At 40.1% G+C, this 17479-nt stretch overlaps 2 protein-coding genes across 3 annotated transcripts; one reads left to right on the forward strand and one right to left on the reverse strand.

The window, feature by feature from the left end:
- The first annotated feature begins 33 nt into the window (after window positions 1–33).
- Window positions 34–11555, forward strand: LOC115170550 (glutaryl-CoA dehydrogenase, mitochondrial). The gene is made up of 13 exons (XM_029726796.1): window positions 34–177; window positions 1832–1924; window positions 2521–2640; window positions 2769–2804; window positions 2926–3066; window positions 3247–3309; window positions 7184–7354; window positions 7461–7590; window positions 8973–9189; window positions 9309–9412; window positions 9565–9690; window positions 9848–10008; window positions 10237–11555. The coding sequence occupies exons 3-13, from the start codon at window positions 2538–2540 to the stop codon at window positions 10308–10310; spliced, it is 1326 nt and encodes a 441-aa protein (XP_029582656.1). The 5' UTR covers window positions 34–177; window positions 1832–1924; window positions 2521–2537; the 3' UTR covers window positions 10311–11555.
- A 710-nt stretch (window positions 11556–12265) lies between these two features.
- On the reverse strand, window positions 12266–14070 carry LOC115170570 (synaptonemal complex central element protein 2). 2 transcript variants are annotated; one of them, XM_029726836.1, is made up of 5 exons: window positions 13723–14070; window positions 13322–13408; window positions 13066–13154; window positions 12776–12953; window positions 12266–12634 (listed from the first exon to the last, which is right to left on the reverse strand). In XM_029726836.1, the coding sequence occupies exons 2-5, from the start codon at window positions 13403–13405 to the stop codon at window positions 12440–12442; spliced, it is 546 nt and encodes a 181-aa protein (XP_029582696.1). In that variant the 5' UTR covers window positions 13406–13408; window positions 13723–14070; the 3' UTR covers window positions 12266–12439. The 2 variants fall into 2 exon arrangements, with proteins under 2 accessions (XP_029582696.1, XP_029582695.1); XM_029726835.1 differs by having other exon boundaries at window positions 12776–12992; window positions 13723–14069.
- Window positions 14071–17479: the final 3409 nt, after the last annotated feature.

Consider the following 17479-nt stretch of genomic DNA (forward strand, 5'->3'; position numbering starts at 1 on the left):
TGCAGACAGTATAGCCATCTATGTATCTTCATATGCAGAGCACAGGGACATGTTTTTATACAGTATGATACAGTGTGTCAAGAAGAGAAGCTGCAAGATTACCTAAAATACTAAATCATCTATGTCAGGACTGGAGTGGAAGAACCGCTGTGAAAAGGGACTAGGAGTACGATACAGGTTAAACCTACTTTCTCAGTAATTTGTTTTCTAATTTATCAGATTAATTGAGCTACACAATAAATATGTAAGAACTGTGTTGGACGTGCAGTCAAGTTAAAATAGTATTTCCAAAAGAAAGAAGAATGCGGGAATTGGTGCCTATCTATCCAACTCAGATGACTGGCAAACAATTACATTTTCATTACACTGGAAGGCATCATATTGGCACCATATCAACGTGGCTATTGTTCAAAATGTGTGACTGTCCTGGTAAAAAAAAGTTAAGATAATTCAGCATAACACCCGGTGACTATACACCATGTCAGTTTGTTTCTGTCTCAGCATAGCTGGTTCCTTGAAGGTCTTACCTAAATGGGCATCTCACTGCAGGATTCCTTAGGGCCTTTCAACAGCACACTGCTTCTGCCAAGTGTCACACAGGATTGAAGTGCTTTTTTCCCAATTATTAATATATTTCATTCTCATTTAGTTATTGACCTTTTTCTAAATGTGGGATGGGGAGTTGCATGTCTGGAATCAACATCTCTTTGCACATTTAATTAACAACAATCAGAAACAAACCTTCAATGAGCTTTGTAGAGTATTATAGCTCTATTATATTCTATTATATTAGTGCATGTTACATTGAGCTCATTACACAAATGCCAATGTGCTGCACTCTACTGGTAAAGTCGGGCCCAACATCTTAGAATAATATGAAAAGGATCCTCCTTTTATGATCCAGAGAGAAGGGCATAGTCATGAAAGTGGTTGCGAAAGTACTCCGACTCTAGTGACTCAATGTTTAATTGTTATCTACAGGAAAAACATTCCAAGTCATAGTCAAGTTAATGTATGGAATGATAAATTACAATCGTTTTTATCAGCTTGACAGGTCCATATGCAGTGATGTAAAGTACTTTAAAGTACTACTTAAGTAGTATCTGTACTTTACGTTACTATTTATATTTTTGACTACTTTTACTTTTACTTTACATTCTTAAAGAATATAATGTACTTTTTAATCCATACATAGGGCGGCGCACAATTGGCCCAGCGTCGTCCGGGTTTGGCCGGTGTAGGCGGTCATTGTAAATAAGAATTTGTTCTTAACTGGCTTGCCTAGTTAAATAAAGGTTAAATAAAATAAATCAAAAATACATAAGTATATTTAAAACCAAATATTTTTACACTTTTACTCAAGTTGTATTTTACTAGGTGACTCTCCCTTTTACTTCAGTCATTTTCTATTAAGGTATATTTTACTCAAGTATGACAATTGGGTACGTTTCCACCACTACGTTCTGAAAATAGTTCTGAACATGAATGTGGTCAATGCATGAACAGAACCCTCTCATTGCTACGCCTTGAATCGGCACGCCCCCGCCAATAAACCAATCAGAGCTTAGTCAAAAACTACGCAAGAAAGCAGTAATAGGGAGTGGTGAAAAGAGAAGAAAAAAACGAACAATGCTTTTGCACAAAAAAAACATATATTTGTTTTTATAGTAATATAGTAATTTACTTCCCACTATCATTTACATTTGGTTCCAGACATACATACATAGCTCTGATTAATATGTTCTTTTATCATACTAAATGTGGATCAACGTCAATTTGCCACACTCAAAATGGCGACAGAACCTAACCATTCCTGACCTACGTTACGCAGGTGCCTGTGTTAAAGTTTGTCCTCCTCTAACTTGTCAATTTGGAAAGGACTACGGAGGCCTGGGTCACGGATCTCCAGCACTGTCAATTACAGGTCAGTCTATGTATTGAAGTTAGCCAACATATTTGGGGCATTCATGAAACAGTAAGTTTGTGGTTAGGTCAAGTAAATAAACTCGATACTATGCTTTTACATCTTGATAACGTAAACTAACTAATATTATTAATTTATCTGCATGCAGTTTGCTAAATAGCTAGCTCTTTTAGCTATCACAACTAACATTTTAACCTCAACTAACGTGGCCGACACACACAGTTAGGTGTGTTAATAGCTGCCAAGTTTTAGTTGCCTGCAGATCGACATTTATCTAGCTAGCTACTTTACGTTAGCTAGCTAGCAACTGTATAAATAGTTGGGATAGCTACTAGCTAGTGTTAATGTTGTGTAACAACTTGTCTTCCAACCACCATATCTCTTTTTCAACATTCTTGAAACTAATCACGACTTATTTGTCCTCAAACTATCCTATGCAGCTACATGAGTTCAATTTGCTAGTTGCGTTCTCCACCTGCTCTCAAATTACATGATTGTTAAAAGTTATAACCCATTATGTCATTGAAATGACAACTATTTGAGTTTGTTGTATTGTTTTATGGATAATTTTCTTCTAAAACGTTTTTCTCTCATAGAAATCTAGCTACCCATCATGGCACTGAGAAGCGTTGTGTGCCGTCTGCTGGTCAACCCCCAGAGATGTGCCATCATTTCAGCGTCAAGATCTCAGGGATCAGCAGCGCCTGCACAAAAGGGTATAATATTACTTAATAATGACCTTGCCATCATGAGAACACAATGGTAGCAGTTTTACAAAGCCATTCTTACAATCATCATGCCTCTATTTGTCAGGGGAAGTACTCAATCTGTGTCCTTTCCACAGATGCAGAGAAAGCTAGTGAGAAGAAGGCTAAAGCACGTATGTCTATCAACTCCTTTCATATCAATCATACATATATTGCCCTTCTATTATTTTTGGGGTCTGATGACTATTCAGTTGTGCTTCTCTGCTCTACGATCCTTCTCTACTGAACCACCAGCCAAGGTTCAGTTTAACTGGCGGGATGGCCTGGAGCTGGAGGGTCAGCTGACTGAGGAAGAGATCATGATCCGAGACTCATTCCGTGATTACTGTCAGGACAAACTCATGCCCCGCATTCTGATGGCCAACAGAAACGAAGGTGGGTCTGACTTTTGAGACACACCATCACCCATGCAGAGCCCATTGAGCTATTTATGCCAATAACCTCTGAAGGAACCCTTAAGGATCAGTTTTGCCCTTTAAGATGGAATGTCAATATTATGAATTTCGTCAGTTATGCAAACCATGTCAACATAACATGCTGCCTGTTTTGTCTTAGTGTTCCATCGAGACATTGTGTCAGAGATGGGGGAGCTGGGTGTCCTGGGCCCAACCATTAAGGGTGAGTCAATACCTTTGCGATCTGGAGGGTGGCCTTGCCGATATCATGGACAGTAATGGTTTGAGAACATTCCAAGATTTGAAATACAAACACATTACCAGGTAAATCATTTTTTCTATATTTACAATTTAGATCAGCTATGCTGGCCTATGGACTCCCTTGGGAAACCCAACTACCGAACCATCCAATGATGGGATTTATAAATAAATTATCTGGGCTCTCGAACGGACTGATCTCCATTAGAGCTGAGCTCGACCGATTAATCGGCATGGCCGATTTAATTAGGGCCGGTTTCAAGTTTTCATAACAATTGGTAATCTGTCTTTTTGGACGCCGATTAAATTGCAATCATGAGGAAACTGTGTGGCAGGCTGACCACCTGTTATGCGAGTGCAGCGTCAAACGGACCATGTGGCTGCAATGAGCCAAGTTAAGTTGCTAGCTAGCATTAAACTTATCTTTTAAAAAAACAATCTTCACATAATCACTAGTTAACTACACATGGTTGATATTACTAGGTTAACTAGCTTGTCCTGCGTTGCATATAATCAATGTGGTGCCTGTTAATTTATCATTGAATCACAGCCTAATTCAACTTCGCTAAACGGGTGATGATTTAACAAAAGCGCATTTGTGAAAAAAGCACATTCGTTGCACAAATGTACCTAACCATAAACATCAATGCCTTTCTTAAAATAAATACACAGAAGTATATTTTTTTTAAACCTGCATATTTAGTTGAAATAAATGCATGTTAGCAGGCAATATTAACTAGGGAAATTGTGTCACTTCTCTTGCGTTCATTGCAAGCAGAGTCAGGGTATATGCAACAGTTTGGGCCGCCTGGCTCGTTGCAAACTGTGTTTCTTCCTAACAAAGACCGTAATTAATTTGCCAGAATTTTACATAATTATGACATAACATTGAAGGTTGTGCAATGTAACAGCAATATTTAGACTTGGGGTTGCCACCAGTTCGGCAAAATACGGAATAGTTCTGAAATAATAAGTTTTATTTTTGAAATTATAGTTCCCGGATTTGACCATATTAATGACCAAAGGCTCGTATTTCTGTGTGTTTATTATAATTAAGTCTATGATTTGATAGAGCAGTCTGACTGAGTGGTGGTAGGCAGCAGCAGGCTCGTAAGCATTCATTCAAACAGCACTTTACTGCGTTTGCGAGCAGCTCTTAGCAATGCTTGAAACACAGCGCCGTTTATGACTTCAAGCCTATCAACTCCCAGGATTAGGCTGGCAATACTAAAGTGCCTATAAGAACATCCAATAGTCAAAAAGGTATATGAAATACAAATGGTATAGAGAGAAATAGTTGACGTGTCATAATTCCTATAATGACTACAACCTTAAACTTAACTGGGAATATTGAAGAACTGGGAATATTGAACCACCAGCTTTCATATTTTCTGAGCAAGGAACTTAAGTGTTGAGGATCAGCGGGGTGGAGATGTTGTTACCTACCCCCAGGTGGTGAGGGCCGGTAACAACATCTCCACCCCGCTGATCCTCAACACTGGGGCCCCACAAGGGTGCGTTCTCAGCTCTCTCCTGTACTCCCTGTTCACCCATGACTGCGTGGCCATGTACGTCTCCAACTCAATCAAGTTTGCAGACGACACTACAGTGGTAGGCTTGATTACCAACAACGACGAGACGGCCTACAGGGAGGAGGTGAGGGCCCTCAGAGTGTGGTGTCAGGAAAATAACCTCACACTCAATGTCAACAAAACAAAGGAGATGATCGTGGACTTCAGGAAACAGCAGAGGGAGCACCCCCCTATCCACATCAACGGGACAGTAGTGCAAGTGTAACGTTTTAAGTTCCTCGGCGTACACATCACGGACAAACTGAAATGGTCCACCCACACAGACAGCGTGGTGAAGAAGGCGCAGCAGCGCCTCTTCAACTTCAGGAGGCTGAAGAAATTTGGCTTGTCACCAAAAACACTCACAAACTTTTACAGATGCACAATCGAGAGCATCCTGTCGGGCTGTATCACTGCCTGGTACGGCAACTGCTCCACCCACAACCGTAAGGCTCTCCAGAGGGTAGTGAGGTCTGCACAATGCATCACCGGGGGCAAACTACCTGCCCTCCAGGACACCTACACCACCCGATGTCACAGGAAGGCCAAAAAGATCATCAAGGACAACAACCACCCGAGCCACTGCCTGTTCACCCCGCTATCATCCAGAAGGCGAGGTCAGTACAGGTGCATCAAAGCGGGGACCGAGAGACTGAAAAACAGCTATCTCAAGGCCATCAGACTGTTAAACAGCCATCACTAACATTGAGTGGCTGCTGCCAACATACTGACTCATCTCTACTCTTTTAATAATGAAGAAATGTATCACTAGCCACTTTAAACAATGCCACTTTATATAATGTTTACATACCCAACATTACTCATCTCATATGTATATACTATACTCTATACCATCTACTGCATCTTGCCCATGCTGTTCGGCCATCGCTCATTCATATGTTTTTATGTACATATTCTTATTCATTCCTTTACACTTGTGTGTATAAGGTAATTGTTGTGAAATTGTTAGATTACTTGTTAGATATTACTGCATGATCGGAACTAGAAGCACAAGCATTTCGCTACACTCGCATTAACATCTGCTACCCTTGTGTATGTGACAAATAAATTTGATTTGAAACGTTAGCTTTTTTACATGGCATATATTGCACTTTTACTTTATTCTCTAACGCTGTGTTTTTGCATTATTTAAACCAAATTGAACATGTTTCATTATTTAAAATAAAAGGGTTCATTCAGTATTGTTGTAATTGCCATTATTGCAAATATATCGTCCGATTTAATCAGTATCGGCTTTTTTTGGTCCTCCAATAATCGGTATCGGCATTGAAAAATCATAATCGGTCGACCTGTAATCTCTATAATATATAAACAAAAAAACAAAGCTCATTCTGAGCTAGCTATTAAAATGTTTGGTTCACAGATCTTGTTGAATCTGAACAACCCTTTAACTGGAACAGAATATGGAAAAATAAGTCATCCTGTAATCCAAGCCATCAATTTATACATTTTAAGTTTGTTCACAGACTGTATTTAACACCAAGAAAATGTTTTATGATGAAATTGGCCCCAACTCCATATGCTGGGGGAGTGCCCTGCAGTTAAATGCTTCTGGGGCAAAGGTACAAGTACGATGTGCATGAATGTAAATATTCAATGTTTGGCATATATTATGTTCCCTAATGATGATCGCTCCCTGACTCTCTCAATCAATCAGAGATGATTGCTGGCTCTTAGATGGCAATCACCTCACTCTCTCCAAGTTCGCCAGTGGATACAGTTACTGTTAGAAGTTATAATTATCGACAGCGAGAATGAATGGTGCTACTCAAGGAACAATTGAGGCTTGGACAAATATACTTGACTCTGTAAACTGGTGAGCGGGATGGGAATGGGTGGGAAACATGGTTGGCTGTTTTTTTTTTTTTTATCACTTAAACTCTATTTCTTACAGTTTTCTTATTTTAATTTGAGTGACAGCCTACTGGTACATGTTTTATAAACTTAGAATTTGAAATGGTTAATGTACCTGTAAGCCCCCTGGGGGTTATATCATTCTCTGTAAGCATTCAAAGAGGAATTTTGTTTTCTGTGAAATGAACTTTGGTCATTTTGATCACAAAATGTTAAAGGCTATTTGTTTTTCAGAATCAACTATATGTGTCATGCCAGAAGCATTCAAATATAGATAATGTAAATTAGATAATTGATTGTAGATTCACTTAATTCCCTTTTAATGTAGGCCTACTGCTTGTTTTGGAGGTTATTGCTTATAATGTGACCTCTCTCCCTCCACACTTTGACCAGGCTATGGCTGTGCTGGGACGAGTTATGTGGCCTACGGTTTGATCGCGAGGGAAGTGGAGAGGGTGGACAGCGGCTACCGCTCTGTCATGAGTGTGCAGTCCTCCTTGGTCATGCACCCTATCTATGCGTACGGTACCGAAGAGCAGAAGGAGAAGTGGCTGCCCAGGCTGGGTAAGGAGGAGGGGACATCCACATCCCTTAAGCCTCATCTTAAATGATGCACAATCCTGTTTGTATCTGGGTGTGTTTGTCCTGTAATGTGTCCTCTACCTCCCAGCTCGTGGAGAGATCCTGGGCTGTTTTGGGTTGACTGAGCCCAACCACGGCAGTGACCCCAGTGGCATGGAGACCCGGGCTAAGTTCAACCCCTCCAGCCGCACCTTCACTCTAACTGGCTCCAAGACCTGGTGAGTAGGACTGGGAGACTGTACTTCACTACATAGTAGTGCTAGGGGAAAAAATCGATACAGTTACATGTCGCAATATTATTTTTGATGATTATTTTTATATATATATATATATATATATATATATATATATATATATATATATATATATATATATTAATTTTCATCTTATTTTCTCCACTGTTCTCCATCTTTTTAAATAGTAAGCCAACATGTCTTCAGCACTTTTATTACCTGACTGATCAAAATGAATTCTCTCATGCTTTCTCTTCTCTCTACAGCAGACATATAGTGAGCAATATGTTTGGAACATAACATTGCAATAAAATCGCAGTATTGAATCACAATACATGAGAATTGCAATACATATAGTATCGTCACCTAAGTATCGTGATAATAGCGTAGTGGGAGGTCCCTTGCAATTCTCAGCCCTACTACATAGTGACGGAAACAGTTCATCACCCCATGAGCATGAGGACTTCAGGACTGACTGGACAGAGATGTGTGTAGCTGGATAGCAGGCATTAGGAGAACCTTGATGTTTAGATGTGATGTACTCACTGTTTTGTGATGTACTCAGTGCAAAGAACTTTGGAATTGCTTCCTATAAATAGCCAATGGATCATATAACAGAACAAACACCTACAGACCACAAACATTGAAAGCTTCCTTTGTCTCAACACCTTGGAATGCATTCCTCTACTGATTGAAAAGGCTATCTATTCATGAAGCATCAAGAATAGGCTACTTCCAAAAATTCTGAAGAATAGGAATATGTGCTTTCTATTATACAGAAATTGTCATTAGAGTTTTTGTATTCATTACAGATTTTTTATTTCAAATTAATAAACCCAAGATCAAGTTGTTTGGCTCTTATCTAAATTGTAAACAACATTTCACTCTGTATACTAGTCCACAGGGTGGTGCTGTTCACAAATATATTAATGCTAGGTGCATGAATATTAGGTTCCCCCTCAGTTCCTCTTTACTCAGGTTTCACAGTGTGTTATGATTCTGAACTGAGAGACGTCAGCAGTGACTGAACTGGACTTTGTGGTTGTATACTTAACCATTGAGTGCATTGGCCCTCACATTGTGTAAACTTAACACTGAATAAATACATGTTAATTGGTAACCTGGGCCTGTAGTTCATGTTTTATATATTTGATGTAATGCTGTTTCCTCTGGGGAAATGCAGCTTCAACAACTTCAACCAAATGCTTAGTTTGACATTGAGTACATGGTTCTGTTCAATTCTACCATCACGTCTTGTAAAACTGTCCTCATATAGCCCTAGAAACCAGGCTCACTCTGTAGCATACTGATAAAATAGCTCCTCCCTAAATTACAATGCCTTTCCTCATCTCCTTCACCTTCGTCAGGATCACCAACTCCCCTGTGGCGGACATTGCTGTGGTCTGGGCCAAGTGTGACGATGGGAAGGTGTGTGGCTTCATCCTGGAGCGCGGTATGAAGGGCTTCACCACACCCAAGATCGAGGGCAAGTTCTCCCTTAGGGCGTCTGCCACTGGCATGATCATCATGGACGAGGTGGAGGTTCCTGAGGAGAACCTGCTGCCCAAAGTCTCTGGCCTGGGGGTGAGTAGAGGCCAGGATACCACTGTCATGTACTGACTTTTATGTGGATGGCCAGACTTTCTTATAATGTTGTTTAATCTTGTTGGTATAAATGTTTTGTCTGTTCTCTTTGGCTCTAGGGTCCCTTTGGTTGCCTGAACAATGCCCGGTATGGCATCGCCTGGGGTTCACTAGGTGCTGCAGAGTTCTGCTTCCACGCGGCTCGTCAGTACACACTAGACAGGTGAGGATTCTGCGGCTACTATTGGTATGAGATGTTGTATTGGATGAGCAGGACTGAGCAAAAGTCTGTAGCTCTTGAATCTTATTTTGTTTTCTCAGCTTTTCTGAGTGAACTGAAGATGTTCTGCTACTCATGATATTTGTTAATCTCAGAATCCAGTTTGGAGTACCCCTGGCCAGAAACCAGCTGATGCAGAAAAAGATGGCTGACATGTTGACAGAAATCACCATTGGTCTGCAGGCCTGTCTACAGCTGGGGAGACTCATCGACGCCAAAAAGTAAGAGGGAACTGGAAATGTGACATAATCGTCTTGTAGTGTGACACCACATTTTAACAAATAACTACACACTATAGGGGAAGTACAATTTCTGGTTGTTTCAGAGTGAATAGAACCTGAGGAGACTTATCTCATATGTCTTCTTCTCCTCCCTCAGGGCAGCCCCTGAGATGATCTCTATGCTAAAGAGGAACAGCTGTGGGAAGTCCCTGGACATCGCCCGGCAGGCCAGAGACATGCTGGGAGGAAACGGCATCTCTGACGAGTACCACATCATCCGCCATGTTATGAACCTGGAGGCCGTCAACACATACGAAGGTGAGGAGAAAGAAGGCCATAACCAGGTCTAAGAGGATATGGATGTGGAAGCAAAACTTTTTTTTATAATGGTATATTTCCTCACCAGTAGAGGTCAGTAATATGTCATTTATGATATTTTCAAAGGAGAGAAAAAAACTGTGTCTCCTTATATATTTGCTCAACTTCAGCATCAGCACTGTTTAACTGTTCCACATGGTTCCTTATATTGTTTTCTTTGTCTTCCAGGTACCCATGACATCCATGCCCTGATTCTGGGCAAAGCCATCACTGGACTGCAGTCTTTCACTGTTAATAACTAACTGCCTGCTGCTAGTGCTCAAACAGACCACTAACAGAAACCTCAAGTCAATCTGTTCCTTAAACGAAGGACAAGTAGTTATACACCGCTTTGATGGCTTGTCTTCTACAGTAACACCAATGCTAATGTTTCCTCTCTTGAGTTTGTAGAATATGGTCTGGTTTTCTGGACACAGATTAAGCTTGGTCCTGGACTAAAAAGCATGCTCAATGGAGAATCTCGATTGAAATAGCTTTTTAGACCAGGACTAGGCTTAGTCTTTGTCCGGGAAACCAGGTTGGGTTTTAAAGGCAAGTCTATCGTCGATTTCTTGGACAATTCATGAGTGTAATTATTTAAACTTGAAAAACAAAGCTATTTTTCTACTCTGTCATAAAACCCTAGTACTTACTGGTTTGTTTGGACAATTTCTGTCTACAATGTGTTTGAAATAGTTTACTATACGGTGGAAGTTAAAATGGTTCCGAATGAATCACTTGTTTCCTCACAACATTTGTAGTAAAATGGTTGTTGGACAAACATTTTAAAATGAGGTCACGATCCATACGCATGTCCTGAGTTTTTAGAACTGTGATGGTACTAATGACCAGTTATTGGTAATTGAGTGCCAAATAATTGATACTGCATTTACTGTTAGAGTTGAAAAAAACAAAGTTAAATCAATTGAAGTTAAATTAAGTAAATAAATCAAAGCAGTTTAAGTAATCATGCCATTGCTTTTTTTTGTAATTGAATAGTTGTATTTGTGACTTACCATTTAGGCAGATCTGAGATTTGTATTTGGGGGTACAGGACAATGAATGCTGTTTGCACTTTAAGTTTGCCCTCCTCAGAACTCAACAGGTGTAAATGTTATGCATGGTTTGAATTGCAATGTCAAAGGTTAATTCAAGCTTTTCACAAATAACTCTTATTGCAGTCCTTTCATGGTCGGTGCAATTTCCTTTTGCTGGCAAATTAATAGTGTTGTAGTAATGCTCACTATCTAATGCTAAATTAGTCTCTTGTTTATAAATGTAATTGTCATCAACAGGTGGTCCATTTAATCCAGGGTGGTTGGGATTTTTGGATTACTTATCCATTTCATGGTAGTGTTTTGAATGTTCCTATTTGAAGCAACATGGAGTGTTTTATAAAGTGAATCAAAAAAGATGGGGGGGTATTCCATGAAGTGTATTTTGATATAGAAATTGTGCACCACTATTGAATTTTAAAAGCATGTTACATTAAATGAAGTGCCCTTTAATATAGACCACATGGAGTATTCAATAAATCAGATTTCTATTATGAATAAAGACTTGCTAAATTGCCTACATTTTGTATGTTGACATGCCCCTCTGTGCACTCTGACTTCTGGAAGATTTTAATGCACTTAACCTCAAAAGTTTTCACCATCGTTGTGAAGCTGTCGTTATTTTGTTGCTTTGACAAGGTCAATCGCAAATATTTATTTTATGTGATTAATTTATATCTGTACGTCATTTTAAGGTCAACACTTATGTGAACTGAACTCGTTTTATATATATTTTTTTCTAAACATTGAACATCTAATCGTCAAATCATAGTGTAAAAGCAGGTTCTACTCTTTTTGGCCATTTTTCTGGTGTTTTGTGATGGGAAAACTGAGTGGGTCGAGAATAACACGTCAACCCAGTTACCCATGGATAGATAGGCTAGAAATGTTTTAACAATTTAATTTGTTGGGTGAAGCTTCCATTCCCCCGTCACAAGGGATTTTATGGCTGCTTTAAAAAGTAATCAATCCTGTTACTTTATTTGGCGCTTAATATGCACTTACTATAGTAATTATTTTTATTTAACGTCTTTTGATAGAAAAACTTTTTATGAAGTTCTCTGCTCTTTATGACAGCATGTTAAATGTATATTCTGGCCCATTAAATATGATCTCTAATGCTATTTGGTCATAGGTATGAACAAAAATATCCACACTAGTTATGTAATAAATCATTTTATAAACAAAAGCTTCTTCCAACACCTTAGTTTACAACCACTGTTTTATGTTCTATTTGACATATACCACAGTCAAACAAACAAGGCATTGCTTTAATTATTCCAGACCTTCCAGAAATCAGTTAAGGCAGTTAAAATAAATTAATGGCTGAGTAGATGTCAGTTCTCAGCTGTCTGCTGCAGGCTGTTGTTGATGGCTGATAAGGTCTGACTGGCTCCCTGTAGCTCCATACTGAGCTGACTACTCCTCTCCAGTACCTCAGACAGCTCCTGCAGATTGGCCTCCATCCCACGGCCATGCTCCTCATAGCTGCTGAACATCTGCTCCTTCACCTGCTGGCACACCTCACTCACCTGGGGAGGAACCCACACGCGCACTAGTCACAGTCACTCCTTCACATTTACATTAGGCTAGACTCGTAATCTCAATGCATTCTTTTTAACTACAAAAAAATGTCACCATGTGCTTTTCACTCAACAGTAGGACAGTGATACCTTATTCATTAACTTGTTCTCGAAGGTGGTCATGATTTCCTGGTCCATGGCTCGGCTCTGGTTGATTCGCTCTATCAGATCCTGGGCCTTCTTCCCTATCTCCTCTATCGTTGAACTGAGAACAGTCGTACTCTCCTCACCTGGGAGCTCGCTGGAAGTACTGTTGTGTACATCATGTCTATTGGAGATGTTTGAAATGTCGATGCCGGAGTCCTCACTTTCATAAAAAAAACGTTAAATACTTAACAGAACACATAATGAATAATACTTTAAACCCAGTAAATCCATACCTTTGCTGTCCATGGCTTTCGTCCAGTGTCACAAACGAAAATGTCTCATCAGGGATGTCCTGGTCTGGCCCATGTCCTTGTTCAGGGTCCTAAGGATACAGGGAGAAATGTCAATCAAACCATAACATTTTCTGATCCCTCTAAAATACATTGACAACGTGTACAGTTGTCAAACATAAGTAGCAAAGGATTCAAAGGTGCAAGATCTCAGTCATTCAGAGTTGAGCTGGACAGTCTCATATTTTCCTTCATTTACCTTGGGTGATGAGGGATGATGATGACAAGGTTTTGGTGTAGACTGAAAGGTAGGTGCTGGCTTTCCAAAGAAGAGCTGGGACATTTTCTATGAGCAAAATGTTGCATAGGAAAAATAAATGCAACCTGTATGGAAGTTTGATAATTCTGTAACAACTCAGCCAAACCACTTTCTCTAACCTTCTCTGACTCAACTACTTTAACGTTACATTGGGCTATGCTGGCCAGCTAGCCTAGCTAGGCATAAAGCTAACCCCTCAGACTGATCTGATCATGACAAAACCAAATAGGTATCCAGTCTCGAGTTTTGTCAAGGGTAAATCATGTGGTGGTAACCAAAATATTAAGAACATTTAGCGAAACTCCATTGGAAACAACAAAATACTGTTGCTGGCTACTTACCAAAAAAATATATTATTCAGTTGCACTGTGTCATAAAAGTTTTCGTCAGAACTGTCTGGCCACCTCGAAAATTGCGCGCGAAAAACGGGTTCTGGAGGACACGTGCTGTGAACTAGTTAGTTGTTCAACTAGTGTCAACGTAGACTCGGAACAATACTGTATCATCGACCGACACGCATTCTGAATGATTTAATGCATATTCTTTAAAATAATTATCAAAGAAACACATTTTATCAAACATATGACATATTCAAATGAATTGTAAACTGTGAGGCTGGGGTCCGGTCAAGACAGTGGGAGAAAAACATCTACAGTCGAAGTCAGAAGTTTACATACTCCTTAGCCAAATACAATTAAACTCCGTTTTTCACAATTCCTGACATTTCATCCTTGTAAAAATTCCCTGTCTTAGGTCAGTTAGGATCAACACTTTATTTTAAGAATGTGAAATGTCAGAATAATAGTAGAGAGAATTATTTATTTCAGCTTTTATTTCTTTCATCACATTCCCAGTGGGTCAGAAGTTTACATACACTCAATTAGTATTTGGTAGCATTGCCTTTAAATTGTTTAACTTGGGTCAAATGTTTAGGGTAGCCTTCCACAAGCTTCCCACAATAAGTTGGGTGAATTTTGTCCCATTCCTCCTGACAGAGCTGGAGTAAGAGAGTCAGGTTTGTTGGCCTCCTTGCTCACACACGATTTTTCAGTTCTGCCCACATATTTTCTATGGGATTGAGGTCAGGGCTTTGTGATGGCCACTCCAATACCTTGACTTTGTTGTCCTTAAGCCATTTTACCACAACTTTGGAAGTATGCTTGGGGTCATTGTTCATTTGGAAGACCCATTTGCGACCAAGCTTTAACTTCCTGGCTGATGTCTTGAGATGTTGCTTCAATATATCCACATCATTTTCCTCCCTCATGATGCCATTGTAGGAGAGTTAAAAAGGTTATTCCATCAAACTTCAAATTATTAGAATAGTACACAACGCAGAACAGAACAACCAGGTTGAGGGTCAGTGGCCAAAGTTCAGACAGAAGTGGGGAGTCAGATCGATATGATCGCCAGGAACTTTACTTTTGGTGTCTATTTTTAATTGTTGCGCTACTGGTGCTGCCTGTTGATGTTAGGTAGGCAGCTACAGTAGCTGAATGATGTTAACATCTTCGCGTTGTGTTTCATTAAATGTATTTTATTTCATCTGGGTGCTTGCGTCACCTACTAACACCCTGGTACCACCCATAGCTCCCGTTCTCCTCAGTCCGAGAAAACACTGAGAGAGAAAGAACAACTTGTCAGGTGGTGCATTGGAGACTGATGTGTTCCTGTCCTGTCTTTTCACAATACTATTGCAGATCAACATAAAAGCCAAAAAGACAGCCGTGGTGTCGCTCTTCATTTCTTGGTTCTCCTGTGGTTATGTACCACAGGAGAACCAAGAAATGAAGAGCGACACCATCTATTTTGTGAAGTGCACAAGTCCCTCCTGCAGCAAAGCACCCCCACAACATGATGCTGCCACCCCTGTGCTTCACAGTTGGGATGGTGTTCTTCCGCTTGCAAGCCTCCCCCTTTTTCCTCCAAACATAACGTTGGTCATTATGGCCAAACAGTTATTTTTTTGTTTCATCAGACCAGACGACATTTCTCCAAAAAGTAAGATCTTTGTCCCCTTGTGCAGTTGCAAACCGTAGTCTGGCTTTTTAATGGCGGTTTTGGAGCAGTGGCTTCTTTCTTGCTGAGCGGTCTTTCAGGTTATGTCGATATAGGACTCGTTTTACTGTGGATATAGATACTTTTGTACCTGTTTCCTCCAGCATCTTCATAAGGTCCTTTGCTGTTGTTCTGGGATTGATTTGCACTTTTCGCACCAAAGTACATTCATCTCTAGGAGACAGAACGCGTCTCCTTCCTGAGTGGTATGACGGCTGCGTGGTCCCATGGTATTTATGCTTGCGTACTATTGTTTGTACAGATGAATGTGGTACCTTCAGGGAAATTGGTCCCAAGGATGAACCAGACTGGTGGAGGTCTACCATTTTTTTTGAGGTCTTGGCTGATTTCTTTTGATTTTCCCATGATGTCAAGCAAAGAGGCACTGAGTTTGAAGGTAGGCCTTGAAATACATCCACAGGTACACCTCCAATTGACTCAAATTATGTCAATTAGCCTATCAGAAGCTGCTAAAGCCATGACATCATTTTCTGGAATTTTCCAAGCTGTTTAAAGACACAGTCAACTTAGTGTATGTAAACTTCTGACCCACTGGAATTATGATACAGTGAATTTTAAGTGAACTAATCTGTCTGTAAACAATTGTTGGAAAAATGTATTGTGTCATGCACAAAGTAGATGTCCTCACCGACTTGCCAAAACTATAGTTTGTTGACAAGAAATTTGTGGAGTGGTTGAAAAATGAGTTTTAATGACTCCAACCTAAGTGTATGTAAACTTCCGACTTCAACTGTAGATAGAGCACCAGAGACGAGGTATTTTCAGGATAAACTTTGTGTGATCAAACAAACTTTAAAGTACATCCATCTGAGCTCAGCCATTGTGGAAATGTTTTGATATCTGGGGATTAGGCCTACTGAGGTAATGCCTTGTGGGATTTAAACAGAAGTGATCAGCAAACTGAAAAAAGACAGAAAAAGAGAGGGGGAGACAGGAAGAAGTTAAAACAAAGTCAAACTAGCATCAGAAGGGTGAACAGGAAGATGCAGAGGAGATGGTGTGACAGACAGAGGAAGATATAGGCTCAACAGAACTATCATGCTGCACATGTGCAGTAGCTTAATCTGCTTTGGTGACTTTGACGCAGTGTCTGGGTCAAACTGATAGATGAGCGGTGTTGTATTGCAAGAATTCCATAGCAAACACTGGAAAATGTGTCTTTGGCTGGGTCATCTATACAGTAATTTGTCCTGGCAGGGGCTCAGCGGTAATTTAACCCATGCAGAGTCCTTTCAGTTCCATTCTGAGTAAAGCAGATTCAATCCGGACCTTGGAAGATCCGTGTTATAGCGCGCTTGACATTTAAAGGTAATTTCCAGTTGAGCCGAAATATGCAGCGTTTACCTTGAATGTAGTCTCTGCAAACGCAGAAACATTTCCTTTCAAAGGTGCATAGCCGAAAGGATTGAAGGATTGATCGGATTGAATCTCGGCCTAACATCCTTTATATCCCAAAATACCATAGCCTACTAGGTGTGTCTGATGTGCATTCTCTTTCATTTATTTAGAGGCTTCCATGTGAAAGAAGTGATTCGCAAACTGGAATTCCATCCCCAACATCTCTCAAACATCTCTGCACAGATAGTCTACAGGCACGCAGAAAGGGGGGGGGCTATATCGGTCTGCTAATACATGACTAGTAAAGGCCCAGTGCACTACTTTTGTGAAAAATAACGAAAGCAGGTGGCATGTGCATTCACATACACAGACGTACATGAAGCATACACAATTTGAGAAGAGGTCCGCGTTCTGTTGCAATATGTAGATATATTGAACAAACAGAACAAAATGTTCTCAAAGTCCAGGAGATAATCTCTGGAGGTATTCCAGTGGCTCTAGCAGTTTAAATCCATCAGGAAATGAGGGACATGGGGTGGGCAGATAATGGCTTGTCTCATAAAGGGAATAAACCTCTAATCTCTTCAGATTCTGCTTCTTTGCATGTCTACTGCTGCTTTGAAATGGGGAATTATGAAACAGATAAATCCCATACATGCCCAAGCCTGCTCTCTACATAAG

The sequence above is a fragment of the Salmo trutta genome, chromosome 32 (genome assembly GCF_901001165.1).
Source record: "Salmo trutta chromosome 32, fSalTru1.1, whole genome shotgun sequence".
Classification (NCBI taxonomy): Eukaryota; Metazoa; Chordata; class Actinopteri; order Salmoniformes; family Salmonidae; genus Salmo; species Salmo trutta.